The 15,545-nt window shown below is 42.1% G+C and overlaps 1 protein-coding gene across 2 annotated transcripts in view; it reads right to left on the reverse strand.

Annotated features, from left to right (window-relative positions):
• The window catches only part of ches1 (checkpoint suppressor 1), a 69,827-nt gene that overhangs the window by 23,827 nt on the left and 30,455 nt on the right, over positions 1-15,545 (reverse strand). For both annotated transcript variants that reach the window (XM_069686599.1, XM_069686607.1), the window contains one exon: positions 2,531-2,682. In XM_069686599.1, the coding sequence (XP_069542700.1) occupies positions 2,531-2,682 (152 nt within the window). The remainder of the gene's footprint in view (positions 1-2,530; positions 2,683-15,545) is intronic.

Below are 15,545 nucleotides of genomic sequence, written 5' to 3' on the forward strand. Positions count from 1 at the left end.
AAAACAGCGTGCAAAAAGATTCAAGGAAAGGATGGGGCGGGTCAGCTGTAGAACGCCGCGGGCCAGGTGGGTGGAGAGAGAGACAGATGGAGAAAGAGAGAGAGAGAGAGGAGAGAGGTGGAGGAGTGTGTATGTTTTATGTTGTATGCGCCTCAGGGCTGCAACTACCGATTCTTTTTTTTATCATTTATGTATTAATAATCTTTTTCATTAATCGTTTAGTCCATGAAACATCAGAAAAGAGCGAGGAAGCCTTTCCCAGAGCCCACGGTGACGCCTTCAATCGGCTGCTTTTGTCTGAAAACAGATCTAATCCACTCACAATGGTCTGTCTGACTGGATAATGGCACTGATTTCTCTATTTGATCACATTTAGATTCTCACAGTCCTGACTGGATGTGAATCGATTCCATTCTCAAACAGTATGAAAGCATTCATTCTGGGATTTATTTCTTGCACTCTACAAGCAAACAACACTGTTTTCTTTTAAGTTTTAAATTGCTTCAAGAGCAAACTCATTTCCCCCGTATGTAACCGTGCACCAAAATAAGCCAGCAAAGTACACATCTGTGCCTCGCTGAGCGAGAAACCACAGGACAGAACTTTGTGTGCAAATGTGCACCAACCGTTTCTGCTGAGAGGAGAGATGCAAAGATCTGTGTTTGTGTTATAAGCTTTACTTTTGGATCATTCAACTGAAACCAACCAGAAATCAACGAAAAGAAAGCTGCACATCTCTCTCTTTTATGTGTCAAAGTTGAGTATTGGAACATTTTTAGCCCCTCTCAAATATTTCAGTCGAATAGTAAAACCGTTACCCGATTGTTTTTTTTATTTTTGAATAATCATGAAAGCTTCTTTGACTTAACTCTATCAGGCTTTTTCTTACGAGGGATCCCAGCTGGATTCAGTCAACCCTCTAAGCTGCAACATCTTGTATCAGTTGTTAAAACCAGGCCAATACACCTAGCATTAGACTAGACAACCCCCTCTAAATAAGTACACAAGGCTACCTGGTTGGCTATGTTTGGGAGAGTTTCATTAAAAACTTGTCACACAACAGTAAAAAGTTCTGCTATCAGGAGTCAGGAGACGAAAAACCTTAAAAATGTTTAATCTTGCATTGTTTGGATGTGTTTTAGAAAACTTCAGGGCCTGTGTCCAACAACAGCGTGTTTTTGCAGCATCTGTTTTCTGTACAAAATCATTGCAGTTCAGCGTTTTCAGTCCGAAATGCAAAAACGCCCTCGCTGCACCGAGGATGTTTTTGCACACAGCGTTCTCAGTTGAAAATAGTTCAACTTTTGGAACACCACTGCTCTCGTCAATGTCACTTCTCCTTCACTGACCAATCAAACTCAAGAAGGGGCGGGAGTTCCAAAAGCAACTTTGTCAACAACAATGGAGGAGGTGAAGCGAATCCTCTCGTTTTATTGAGGGCACAATTTCCAAATCTAGAGCCAGGACGATTACTTTCCACTTTCCATTTCTCTGTAAAAATTCCTTGAATAAAAGCTAATATTAAAAATACAGAGTGATTTAAAACAGACGTAACAGTCACTGGCAAGGGAAGCGGAAGCAGCTTTCGTAACCTAGCAACAGTAATCACTGGTGAGAAGTGCTCTGACATTGAGGTCGTGGGTGCTGCCAGCACAAAAAACGCTGTTAGTGGACACAGGCCCTAAAACAATCAGTGGCAATCAGTGTCAGACTCTGAGAGAAATAAAAAGGCTGAAACCGGCATCCTGCTTTTGGTCTCTTTTCTACTGCGTTACCGTCTGACGTCACAAACACACCCGCATCAGGGAAAGTAAAGATGTCATGGTGGTTAGGTCTTTATTGTATCTATTGCTCATTCAGTCTGTTTATCAAACTCGCCGTCGACAAATTTGGAACGATGTTCGAGCGCTGCTCGGACGGAGACAGGCGGAATTTACAGCTGAGATGATGAGGGGCGGAGATTAGCGTGTCGACACGGGTTTTGTGTACCCATCCAAGCCGATCAGAGCCGAGGCGATAATTACCCGGGTCTACTGCAGAGTCATTTGACCCGGGTCTGAACGCCGTTGGCGTTGACCAGTGGGAAAACAGCTACAGAGACAAACAACCTTTTACACCCATAGGTTTAGAGTATTGAATTAACCCAACAAGTATATCTTTGGACTGTGGGAGGGCGTCGGTAAAAAACCCATGCATGCACGGGGAGAACAAACTCCACAACGTCCAAACCAAGATTCGACCATTCGAACTTGCAGTGAGACGACAGTACTGACCACTGCACCACCGTGCAGCCAAGAACATAAACCACCTCTTTAAAAAGCAAAGTGGTCCATGACTGAGACGAAAGACAGACCTGACAGTCGCTCAAATATTAGACAAGGGAATATTATGAACGTTAACATGCACTCGAAGGTACCATGGCCCATTTTTCAGCTCTTATTAGGCTAAGGAGAGGGGGCTATGACAGAGGCATCCATGTGCTTAAGTAATAAACAATCAATCAATCAGCCAATCAGCTCATCGGTCTTACCTGTGGTGAAATGTTTGAGGCAGGGTGGGTGGGGAGGTGGAGGGCGTGGCCAGGCCGGGCGAGTAAGGATGATACGGCGTCTTCTTCAGCGCCTGGATCAGGTTGTGCCGATACTCCGGATCTATGGACCACAGAGAGCCTTTGCCTATGCTCTGAGAGAGAGAGACAGAAAAGGAAGAGAGATGTTAGTGGGAGCGCATGAGAGCCCAAAGACAAGCTCAAAGTTCACACCTTGCGCTGGGTTCGTATTTACCAAACCACCTGTACACACAGCAGTGATTCCCAGGAGAAGAAAACACCCTCAGGAATGAGAATTAACACATCCTCATTGCCACCTCGCTCAACATTTTCCAATCCTCTGCTTCTCCGCAGAAAAAATTCTGGAGGCTTTTTACTGATTAAGACACAGGGAGACTCTTTAACTTTTTCCTCTCCAGAGGCGATGATGGTGTGTATTTTTAGATCAAAGCAGCTTCCCCCCCCTCACCTAATGAAGCTGTCGGCTCCCAATCTGAGTGAAACCAGCCTATAGATTATAGAGGAGGGAGGAACTCAGACACGGCCGCCATGAAAACACGGTCTTTATCTCGCGCAGCCTTCTCCCTGCTTTCATCTTCCTCCTCATCTGAATGTGGGGAAATCTGGAGTTTGTGTACGACAGAGCGAGAGGGGGAACATAAATGTGAAGTAAGAGTGGTCCTGCCTCGTGTTCTGCTTACTTTGTAGTGCTAGCGTGATGGGATGCAGGTACAGGCTACAGGGAGGGGAGATGTCATGACTGCAGGTTCCTGATTACTGCAAATACTGCCAGGAATCTATTAAGAGGGAAATGTCAGATATGCCAGAGCGTGTTGCCGTTAATTGGAGACAAATTCTAAAACCTGAGAGGTATTTGGTATTGAAGTGGATGACAGATATGCACCTCATCGCTGCAATGCATCAGTCAAAGCTTCCTCCAACAATTCAGGTTGAGATATATCAGACGCCGGTACAGCAGAGGTGAACGTGAATGTGAAGTTTGCGGCTATAAAAAAACAGAAGTACAGTACATGAGTGTTGTTTTTTTGCAGAAACTGTGTCCCCGTTTCTCTGATTAATCCACCGTCCTGGTCTGTGGAACTACTTTCTGAAGGGGGGACTCTATTTCTGGGACGACGTGTTGCTGTTTTTCTGGTAAATAATTTAGTTATGAATAGATTCAGCAAACTCTGCGAAAAGAAGCAGATGATGTTTTCTATGCTTTCCTTATTATCTTTATTATCTAAGATTCATATATTTAACTTCTAAGAAATATACTAAGCAAAAGAGTCAACAAAGCAGTTAAAAATTGAAGAATAGGACACATTTATCAACTTCTCCTTCTCCTAGTGTCAGAGTAACATTTGAGCTGCTTTAAATTGCTCACATGATAGATCACGTGTGATTTAAAGAGGCCAATCAGAGACGAGGATATACTATAAGTCAGCATGTTTGGTCCTAATTTTAAAACATTTTTACCTTCATATTAATATCTTAATACTAATATCTTGATTTTCCTCGCTGACAGTCGCTTTCCTTTTCAGACTGTTTGCTTCATCTGAGCATCAAATTTGTTTCTTTTTCTTTAGATTTTCACTTATTGTTGAAGTTGTATCTGTAGTCATCGATCTTTTCTTTGTTTGTTCAGCCATAGTAGATTACTGTTTACTCGCAACGCTTGCAGAGACCGGAAAAGCAGCTGCTTAGCTCCGCCTACCCTCTCTGGCAGACCAACCGCGTCACTAACTGGGCGCCGCTTGTGATTTATTCAGTGAAAGTCTGAATACTGCAAATGCAAAGGCTTTCATCAGTGGGCCATAGGCACCATTGTGTTACCTCATTCAGCGATAGAGACTTAACAGACAATTATTTAAATGAAAATCTTCAAAAATATAACTTTAAATACATATATATTATGACATCGGCTGACATATTGTTAACACTCCTTAAGGATACTAACATAACTTCCTATCAGATGTGATCGACAATCACACCTTTCAAGAGAGCAGCAGCTTCGAACTGTGGCTGGTGTCTCAGAACATGTGAGCTCTTCTCTGTTTCTGCAGCAAAGTTTGTGAGAAGCTCTCTGAAATTCAAATATTTTTATTCTGGAAAACTGAGATGTATAATTTTATTGTGTAAGTTTGTGAATAGGGCTTAAAGAGAAACCTGAATCTAAAAACTACACTGAATGTTCTGCACAGTTTACAGCAAGGGCTCTGTCATACAAGCTAGCACAAGAGTTGACACATATGCAGTATCAACAAAACTTTAATTGGACAACCTACTGAAATATTATCAAGTACATTACTTTGAGTGCAATCTTGCAACTCAAGGGCTGTCGATGAAGACGATATAGCATCTGGGGGTGATGTCCAACTTCTCAGGCATTAAAGTGTAGCCAGCGGTTTGCAATACAGGACTTACAGCTAATCCTTTTTTTCCCCTCTGCAAAAAATACACGTCGTATTGAAAATAAAAATGAAAATAAAGTATGTCAATGCTTCCCATTTGCTTTTCAAATTGAAAGCACTATCTAGCATCTCTGTCGAGAGACTTCCCTCATTTGCTTTGATGTTGATGTTATTCCAGGGCAGTTGTTTGGTAGACGAAGTCACTTGCAGGGCTCCCTGTTGGGGTCCCTGCCTAATTGTTTTTAAAAGAAAACATAGTCATAAGTCTAACGTTGGCCATAATAACATTATTTTAATAATAGAGAAGAACTAATATCAGGTTACAGGCGTTGTTTCTTCTGGTGTGATCTCTCTCTCTCTCTCTCTCTCGTTCTGCCCCCTTTGCTGTCCACATTTCCTGCATACACCAAAGCCTGCTGATTCGTGATTGGTCAACACTACTCGAACGGAAACCAGAACACTTCTCGTACTCAAATCCCCGCTCTTACAGATTCTACATTTTTATGTTGAACCTGTAAACAGAGATTACTTTGAGTGCAACAGCAAAAAGTAGGAAACATCTTAACTTAACACAAAAGCATGAGAGACTAATCCTGCTGCAAGCTGCAACTTGTTGGCTCAAGTCCACCCTCACTTTCACGTCTGATATCTGACTTTTTCACTGTTTAACAATGCAAACTGTCTTTCCTAATGAGTGATGTACCCTGCAGAGCCTCTTTGGAAACCCTGTGCATCTCCTGGTCCCAGCATGTCCAGCGTCTCTGTCAGAAAGCATCACTACACAGTCTGACCTTGTAAGAACGCAAGACGCTAATAGGATGTGTGCGCACTGTTGATCTGAGTCCCCCCTGACTGGATCTTTGCATTAGTATGTGAGGCGTGTTGAACACAGGCCATATGTGCCATGTTTTGCTCTGAGCATGTGTGTGTGTGTTTGGGGCTGAGTGTGTGTATGGCGAGTTCCCTGGGGAGTGTGATATTACCCAGCATGCCCTGCTCCTGGGAGTGCTTCTATTACTGCCAGCTACGCCTCTCCTGGAGAGCATGATATTACACACACATACGCTCGCTCCCACAGAGGTGACCCCCACTGGGCCAAATTTCCCCTTGCACCTCCAGCCCGCCAGGCGTTTGTGTATATGTGTGTGTGTGTGTGTGTGCGCCTACTGTCTGCCCGCTTGCCAGCCGATTAAATCAATGCTCCCTACAGAATCTCTGTCTGCCGGGGTCCCTGCCTCTGCCAGCCAGCCAGCCAATCAAAACGCTCAATCTCCAGCCCCCCCAGGTCGATAGGCCAATCACAGGGCGCAGCTCACAGGAAGGGTCTGTCACCTGGGTTATAGCGGTCGCCTTGGCAACAGGCATCATCTGGGCTTGGAGGCGAGAGGAGGTGAGATGGACTTTTTCATTTTCTGCCAAATTCGGAAAGTTGGGAGGGGGGAAAAAGCGGTATGTCTCAAAATGGATTATCAGAAAGAGTATTGGAGGTCAGAGATTGGCTTTAAGTTTTCAGAGAGGTTCGACTTTGATTTAGTGTGACGGGTTTTAAAAACAGCATTCCTCCACACGGCTGGATGAGACAGAGTAAGAGCAGGTGATGGAGGACTGTGGATCTGGCATCTACCTGAATTTATATTCTTTCCTCTCTCCGTCCTTTGATCCCACCTGGCCTCTTTATTTTTCTGCATGATGTGTTTATTTTCATTTCATCTGCGTGCTCACAAATAGTCACACTACTGTAGTGTTTGCAGGATTACACAACAAATAATCCCCAACCCTTAAGGTTAACCCCCGACTTTGAGAAGCATCAAAATTCAGAGTCCAAACCGACACTGCTTCGGATTTTGAAACGCAACTTTAAGCAACATTACTCTCTGAAGAAACCCATTTAATTTTATGTATCTGTGTCACTACACCAGTTTCCAGTAGTTTTGATTAGGAAAAGCAGCAGCTCTCACGCGCCTCTGTGTTATAAAACCGCAGCACACCGAGCGAACGCAAAGGTATCCTCATGATGGAGGAAACATACGTCCTGTAACTGAGACACGTCATAGTGTGAGTGAAAGACAAAAGGGGAAGCAAACAAAGGCGAGAGGAAAAGAGAGAGAGAGTGTGTGTGTGTGAGTGAGAGAGAGATGATTGTGTGGTTCCAACATCTGTTTCCTGTGTTATATAAGCTGTGGGGGCTGGTCTCCTTTGGAAATGGGAGATATTAAAAAGTCGTGCTGCCTCTGACCCCGCGAGTAACACTATACTACTGCTACTGCATTCCTATCTGCACTGTCATCTTTTTTTACACATACACTTTTAGCTAGCACGCTAAAGGCCACATATACTGTATAGCAGGACTTTAAATGGACCAGGAGAGTCCACAAAAATACATACATACTTTCACGGGTTGCTTAGAGTGAGATAAGGGTGATGCAACTCTTCTATCTGGATGCTAAATTGAAGCTAAAGCCAACAGATGGTAAGCTAGCTTAGCATAAACACTAAAGTCAGAGGAAAAAGCAAGCCTCGCTTAGTCCAAAGGTGACAAAATTCTCCATACTGTTGTTATATTTGTGTCTTCCTCTCATGAATATTTTTTACACATTTGTTACACATACAAACAAGAACAAGAACAACATACAAACATGTTAATAGGTCAACTTAAATAAATCACCCACCCATTTTGTTCTACTGTTGCTTCCTGTTTCACCTTGTTTACAGTCATTAGGCTAAGCTAAACTAGCAGTCTAACGGCTGTTGCTTCAATTTAAATGACATAAAAGCAACATTAATGGCACTCTAATCCAACTCTGCAAACATTTTTTTCCATATTGTCAATCTCCGCCTTTAATGCTACAGCAAAACAACAAACAAATGAATGCTAATAACAAGTTTTGCCTGTGTCCATAGCTTGATACATCATATCCCTCTGTTACATAGAACTCAACTGTTGTCTAAAACTATTAAAGTCACATCAATGAGGCTCACTGTTTCACTGGGTGACTTTTTTTCCCTTGTTATTTTCTGCTTTGTGACGCACATCTGTAGGTTCTTCTTTTATTGTGCGAGAAAGATGCTTATCAGGAACAATAAATAAACAAGACTGTGTTATACAGGGAGATGATGACCGGTGACCAAAGCTACAATAACAGCAGAGACAACAGCAACAATGACAAAGATAAATAAACCAACAAACAAACATTAAAGTAATACGGCTTGGGTGAGCATAGTTTTTTTTTAAGTCAACCCCAAATGAACCTTCCTGGTGCTCTAAGATAAGATGAGATGAGATGAGATAGAACTTTATTATTCCCAAAGGAAATTCTGGTGTCAGTTTGCTCCAAAGTAATACAAAATAACTACTCAAAAATAAGTTAAATATAAGTGTATATGGGTTAAATGTAAAGCGACAGTGCCTAATATAATAAGAATGGTACAATATTTATAGTTATTTATCAAATCAAGCTGAGTAGAAAGTCGTATTTGCAGAACATACAGCTGAAAATAATCCCCATAAACACACTTCCTCCTTCTGTTTGAGCAATGTTAGCGAAAAACTGTACAACCCTGTTTAGAGAAAGTAAAAACTTCAATCAGCAGCTGTTATAAAACAATTATATATTGTCTTCCTTCTACTTTGGCGTCTATTTAAGCTGCAAGATCTCCGGTCTCTCCCTCTGCTCTCTCATTGCCATCGCTAACCCTGCACCAGCACTGCGCTCGTACGTTCAGCCCCACCACCACCCCAGCATCCACCTGCAGGCTCCAGCTAGGGGAAGATATTATCTCATCACTCCTCAAATTTCTGCATGTAAACTAAATCTGCAAGGAGTGATGAGGTCGGAGCCTTGACGCCAAACACGAGCAATGTTCTGCTGCCGCTACATTTTTAACTATTACAAACGTGAGTTGCCTGAACTAACAATGGCATCCTTATACCATTAGGAATAATTTAAACAGTTCATATTGGCTATTACTAGAGGAGACAATAGTTCAAGCATTTAATTAATGTATGATGCACAAAGAGCACAGAGCTGTCTGTGCGAATGCACACGCAAGCCATCAGCATAAGAGGCTTTGTTGTCCGGTGCATTTTCATGTGTAATATGACTTAGCCTATGTCACATAAATACAGTATTAAGACTACATACCATATTTTGATGGACATCCACAGTCAGAGTACAAGCATTAACTCTGGTTGTATTTAAGCCTGATTAAACTCATCTGTGTAACATGGATCCATCATTACTCTCTGTACATATCAGATTAACTTTATGGCACACTGTCGCACAAGTACAGCGTGTGGACCAGACACACGCCTGAGCACTGATTAAGAAATTCGGCACAGTTAAAGGGAAACAATATGAGGTCTGTTGTTCGGCGGAGGATGTTCGAGCACTGAGAGGAACACAGAGCTTTTGAAGGGGAGAGAAGAAGAAGAAGAAGAGGGGCCATTTTTGTTCTTGTGTAAGGCCGTTCGACTACAAAGAGACAACGGGACAAAGAGGCCCTGTTGGGTGTGGAAGTTGCATGTTGGTTGGAGTATTTCTGTCAGTACGTATACAAACAGAGCGGGGTGATGAGGAAAAATGTCTTCCACAAGTACCTACAAGTCGCTGTTCCTCAAACATGAAGAAATAGCTAATGGTCTGCACTGCTGTCTGTCTGACACTCGCTTATCATTCACACACCAGGAGCAATTTGGGGTACAGTATCTTGCCCAAGGAGACTTCGGCATGGAAACTGGAGGAGCTGGGGTTCGAACCGCCTACCTTCGGATTGGCAGGCGACCCACTCTACCTCTGAGCCACAAACGCCAAGCTAACCTTGAAAAACTTTGCAGGTCATTTGCAAACACCCAACACATTTTCAGGTCCCGCAAATACTCGATCCTGCTGCTATTAAAAGTATTCCATCACAGTTCACAGTAAAGTGAAATTTAAATCATTACTGTATAATCATAAAGTCTCCTAAAGTGTCTCCAAGAGCACTAATTACATGAGCAGTAAAAACCGGGCCTGTTCAAAATGCAAGCAACCCCTAAGACTTGAACTCCCAGCCCACCTGTGACATGTTGTCACTTAGCAATTAATTTCAGTGAGGTCACCTGGGTGTTTGGTCTTCCTGCTTGTCATGGCGGCATCATTTTAGCATCCATAAAAGTTCTCCAAGGTCACAGCCAAGAACCAGTCTTGCAGATGTTTAATTTGCTTCCCTAAGGCCTCAATGAACAAAAGCTATGTGGCAACAAGGTTTGTAGTCATACGCATGACTCACAATAAGTGGCATGTTATTATAACCTTCAATCGCCTTGACGCTGACATGTTAGCATACAAATGGCTGTTAGAACATTGAGAGACATGATATTTTATCAGCTTTTATTTACATCTCTCTTTCATGGGTCTGTTTAAGTTGTCACCGACTCCTAAGAGAAACATCTGTGTCTTTAGGTCTTGAGTGCTTTGCTACATTCACTAGCTAATTGCTAACTGTCGGCTGTTTTGTGCTGCGCATGCGGTGTAGAGAGTTGAAAACTCAAAACCGAAACAATGAGCTAAGAGGTGCTAAAATGCTGCTTATAGAGATGAGAGAAAAAACTGAATCTGGTAGCAACTCTGTCTGGGTTTGTCAATATGAATAAGGTGTGTCATTTTATGCTTTACAACTTGACCTATTTTGCAGACACAAATGTTGATTAGTGCAGCTTTAAAATTTTGTTTTAAAGACTAAAAGTTTAGCCATATTGTGGCTTGATATCATTAATTTTTATGTTGTTTTATCACTCATTATTAGTCTTCAGTAACATGAACTGACCCTTCCATGAACGGCCACTGTCCAATTCTACGTTAGCAACCGTAGCCTGTCAAGCTTCCAGAACAAGGAAAAATGCCGAACCATTGTGCATATGGAATCTTAAAGTGTGACAGCAGATATCCTCAAAGTTTAGAGGGCGGTGTCATATTTTTCGCTTTTCCGAGGCCAAAAACTCGAGAGGAGAGACGTCGGACATGGATTAAAAAATGTGGAAGACAGTCGACTGGTCTCTGCTCGCGATCCTGTCTGGCCTTCGCTACCACCACCAATGATATGGGCACTGCCTTTATTTTACCAGCCCTTAGTTTGTGCCATTGTTGTGGCAAACTCGTACAGGGTTTGTTGGGCTTTCCTGTTGTGCCTTTAGGAGATCCAGTGTGTGGATCAAATCCACGATATGCGAGCAATATGATGCACTTTAAACAAAATGAAAAAGTGGGATAATTTAGTTTTGCTAGCAACGGGCTAAAACATATTAGATAATGAAAGTTATAGGGAACATTAGCTTAAAATAAAACAATATATTGACTCACCCTGCCTTGTAAGAACATTGTTGCTCCTGTATATGATTGTCCTTAACATGAATTGTCAAGACGTGGGGTGCCTGACGCTTTCATTGGGACCTTTTGATTTTTATGTCCTCTTCATTTTCAACACTGTGCTGACAAGTTATATTCTGGATGTAGCTTTCAAATGCACGTTGTCGTCCTTTCTGTCGACTTCCCTCTGATATTTGTTATATCCCTTATAGTTGAAAACGCCATAATATTTACAGGGTGAAAGCATAACAGGCGTAGCAACAAAAACCAAGGGGGGCGGGACTTAGCGAAAGGTCAATTCAATTTTTTTTGGGGTGGTAAAGCCTTGCCTGCTTTGTCTTGAAAGGGGTCTTTGTAGATTGCATGTAGATGTGTTCCTCACACAGAGCCCCTTGGATATCAAACCTTTAAAATTAGTATTGCTCTTCATGTGATTTGAGAGAAATTACTGTCTATAACATTTCTTTGCAGATACAACATTGTCAGCTACCTGCAGGTAAATTAGAATAAAAAGACACCTTTAGCAGATAAGTCCCCGCTCTCTCCAGACGCTCCGGATGAAAACCTAGAAGAATCAAGGACGCTCTCGTCTGAACAGGGCAAGGTTAAGTTAGAGGTGACACACTTAAGTGCAACACCGAGAGATTTCTGAGAGTCTCAGATGACAAAACTGCCTGTTGTCTCTGCTGTGATTTCATAAGAGGCTTTAAGAAATATCTCACTGCGTGTGTGGGTTTGTGTGTGTGTGTGTGTGTGTGTGTCTGTTGCGCTGTTACAACACTGATCTTCAGCACTGATCCACAAGTCTGAGGGCAACAACACTTGTCATTAAGGCACGTCATTCAGCACAGCCAGGAATCCTGTTTGTAAACAATGCCGGGGCAACCGTGTGACTCGCACTCTCTCACGCTCTCTCTCACAAGTTTGCACGCTCACACACACACGCACACACACACACATGGAGCAGCAAGCTTACTCTACACTAGCCCCCATCTTATCATCTGCCTGGATATGACCCAGAAATACAGTCAGTGGAACAAATAGGCCACTGTCATATTAATCTCCACCTCTGTAAATTGATGGAAATATGATTTGGTGCGTTCCCTGTAAGCCATGTCTCCTCGCTTCCTCCTTTTTCTCCCCCCGTGTGTGCGTCTACGATAGCTTGACCTCCCCTCAAACAAATCCCTTTCTTCTTCTCCACAGCGAGCGATGAGTAAAACGTAATGCAACATAAAGAGGAAAATATCTCACACCCTGTAATTGCGTCCTCGATTCAAAAAGACATAAACAGGTGAAGAAAAAGGCAAAGCAGGGAGAAAAAAAGGAGCATTCACATTTAGATATTCTCAGTGAAAAGCTTTGAATGGCGGAGTCGGACTGAAATTACAGAGATTCTGTAATTGCAGCTTCAGATAAAGCGCGCCACTTGGCAGGTAGAGTAGGAGTCTGCAGAGATGTGCCCTCATTTCTACACCGACACAGCGCTCGCCTGTGTGCGTGCGCTCGCCTTTTTATGCATTCATGCGTGCTTGAGAGCGTGTGTGTGTGTGTGTGTTCTGCTCTTGTTTGTTGGTGTGTCAGACATGCCCTGTGTGTGCGAGGTGTGTGTGTGCATGCGGGAGAGGGGAATAGGTTTGAAGGGTTAATTAGTGCGCTGTCTTAAACGGTGTGCAGCGACAGGAAGACAAGACAGGCTGTCCTTGCCAAATTCACCTCTACACATGCGGCTCTACACACATACACACACACAGGAGTACATACAGTATGTGCATATAACACAAGATGAGGACGTACACTCTTTCTCCCCCACTCAGCACCTCAGTGCCCATCTGACGCTCTTGCACACATACACATATTTTCTCACACACACACACACACACACACGAACACACACACGAACACACACACGCCTAAGTCAGTAAAGCCAAATCAGTTTTCCCGTTGCTACAGCAACAGCATACTTTCATGTCAACTGCAACCTAGTTACTATGGAGATATGTATACAAGAGAAACTCTGCGCCGTTGTAGTCAAGGGCCAGATGACAGCATAGCGTGAGAGTGTGTGTGCGTGCACACATGCACGCACACACACACACACACACACACAAAACAAGTCCTCTTCATCCTTCATCCATTTTGTTCCTCAACACACACAAACACACGCCCAAACACACACGCAGCTCACTCAAAAGCAAAGGACCAGGTTCACACGCTGGTCAAGGAAAGCATAAAGAGCTCCGATATCCTCCGGTATAATCTCAAGCAGCTAAACACGCAAAGCTAGCATTGATCCTCGCTGTTTGTCCCCCACCCCCAACACCCAGGGGCAAGATGGAATCTAAAGTCTGCTGGCATCTGTGTTATTAAATCCTCCAGTATTAATTTAGCGCTAATTGAGTGAGGGATTCATTCCCCGTTTACCCCGACTCTTTAATGGAGTGAAATCTGGATAGGAAAGCCGGTATAAAAGACTGTATCAAGACTTAAATCAAAAGCGAAACGCTGTTCCCACTGGGGGAGCACAGAGCGTCTGAGTGAAAGAGAACTATGAAAGCAGAGATCATCAACTATTGATAAGGCCGAATCTGGTACAGCTGTAGACAAAATACAGAATATGTTTGACTTCAAGTTGGATATGCCTGCAAATCGCTGATAACTGCCTGGCTGTGAAATAAGTTATAACAACACATGATAGAGAGAATAATGGGCTGACTGTTTACCATGTGGCTGCAGTGTTACTTTACAATAAGAGTATTCAGAGCACAAGTGATTTAAGAATACCTGCAATGGAATGAAATGGTGCTGAGGATATTCCTGAGTCATTGTTTGAGGTAGGATTGTCTGGGAAATTATAAAATATAATCAAATGAATGAGTACACACTATGTAGAGTGAAATAGCTCATATGATATATTCCTGTAGTTATTACTGGGATAATCAAAAATTATTTTTACATCAAACTAAATATAAGTAAATTTAGTTAGCACTTCTAGACAGTCTCCAATTTGACTGCTGACTTAGCGTTAGCTAACGTTACAGGCTAATGTCACATACTGGAGGAAACCACTGTTTTCTCCACTTTGTCTAATGAGCACATATATACTGTATGAAATAAATAATAGCCAAATGACTCGGAGAAAAGCTTAATAATTGTTCTCAAAACAGTTTTTACTTTAAAGGCAACCTTTTATTTAGTTAGGACTGCTAGTTTCCAGTGTGACTGCTGACTTAATGTAAGCTAACGTTACAGGCTAATGTCAAGTACCGTACGATTTTTCCTCACTTTGTCTGATGAGCACATATAATGTATGAAATAAATAATAGCCAAATGACTTGGAGAAAAGCTTAATAATTGTTCTCAAAACTGTTTTTACTTTAAAGGCAGCCTTTTATTTAGTTAGGACTGCTAGATTGTTTCCAGTATGACTGCTGACTTAATGTAAGCTAACAGGCTAATTTCAAGTACCGTACGATTTTTCCTCACTTTGTCTGATGAGCACATATAATGTATGAAATAAAAGCCTTATTACTTGCCTATAAGCTTAATAGTTATTCCCAAAAATGATTATTACATCAAATATAGCCCTATATTTAGTTAGCACTGCTACAGTCTCCAATTTGATGTTGACTGACGTTACAGGCTAATGTCGCACACTGGAGGACACCTCTGTTTTCTCCACTTTGTCTTATGAGTTCATGTACTGTATGAGATAATAACTTACTTACTTGGATAAAAGCTTAATAACTTAATAACTTTTTTACATGTAAGGGGCATTATTTTAAGGGAGGACTGCTACTGAGTTTCCACTTGCTAACTTGAAGTTAGCTAGTCTCATATACTGACATAATAAGCTGCTGACCAGCTGTGAAAGTTACGGTGGTGATTAAAATGTCTTTAAATATCAAAGAGATATTTGAAAATACAACAGAGAGAATTTAATGCTAGGGTTATCTGTTGGTCAGTGTTTCACAACCCTGTAGCAGCAAACTTTGAAACCGACATGCACATTAAGCTAACGCTTGATCGTTTACCTGCAGAGAAACTCTCCGTTCCTCTGATGTTTTTTAAACAAGACAAACAATTTATTATCTTCTAAAATCTTTAATTGATTTATTTCTATGACACTCCGTCTATAGCTGACGGCACAGAACTAATGAAGAGAGTTTAGCAAATAAACAAGAGCAATTTCGTTTTGGCTGAATCACGAAATGAGCATTAATTGACTACGGAAGATAA

The sequence above is a fragment of the Semicossyphus pulcher genome, unplaced genomic scaffold, assembly GCF_022749685.1.
Source record: "Semicossyphus pulcher isolate SPU_LCO1_2020_fin unplaced genomic scaffold, fSemPul1.0.p SCAF_11, whole genome shotgun sequence".
NCBI classification, from domain to species: domain Eukaryota; kingdom Metazoa; phylum Chordata; class Actinopteri; order Labriformes; family Labridae; genus Semicossyphus; species Semicossyphus pulcher.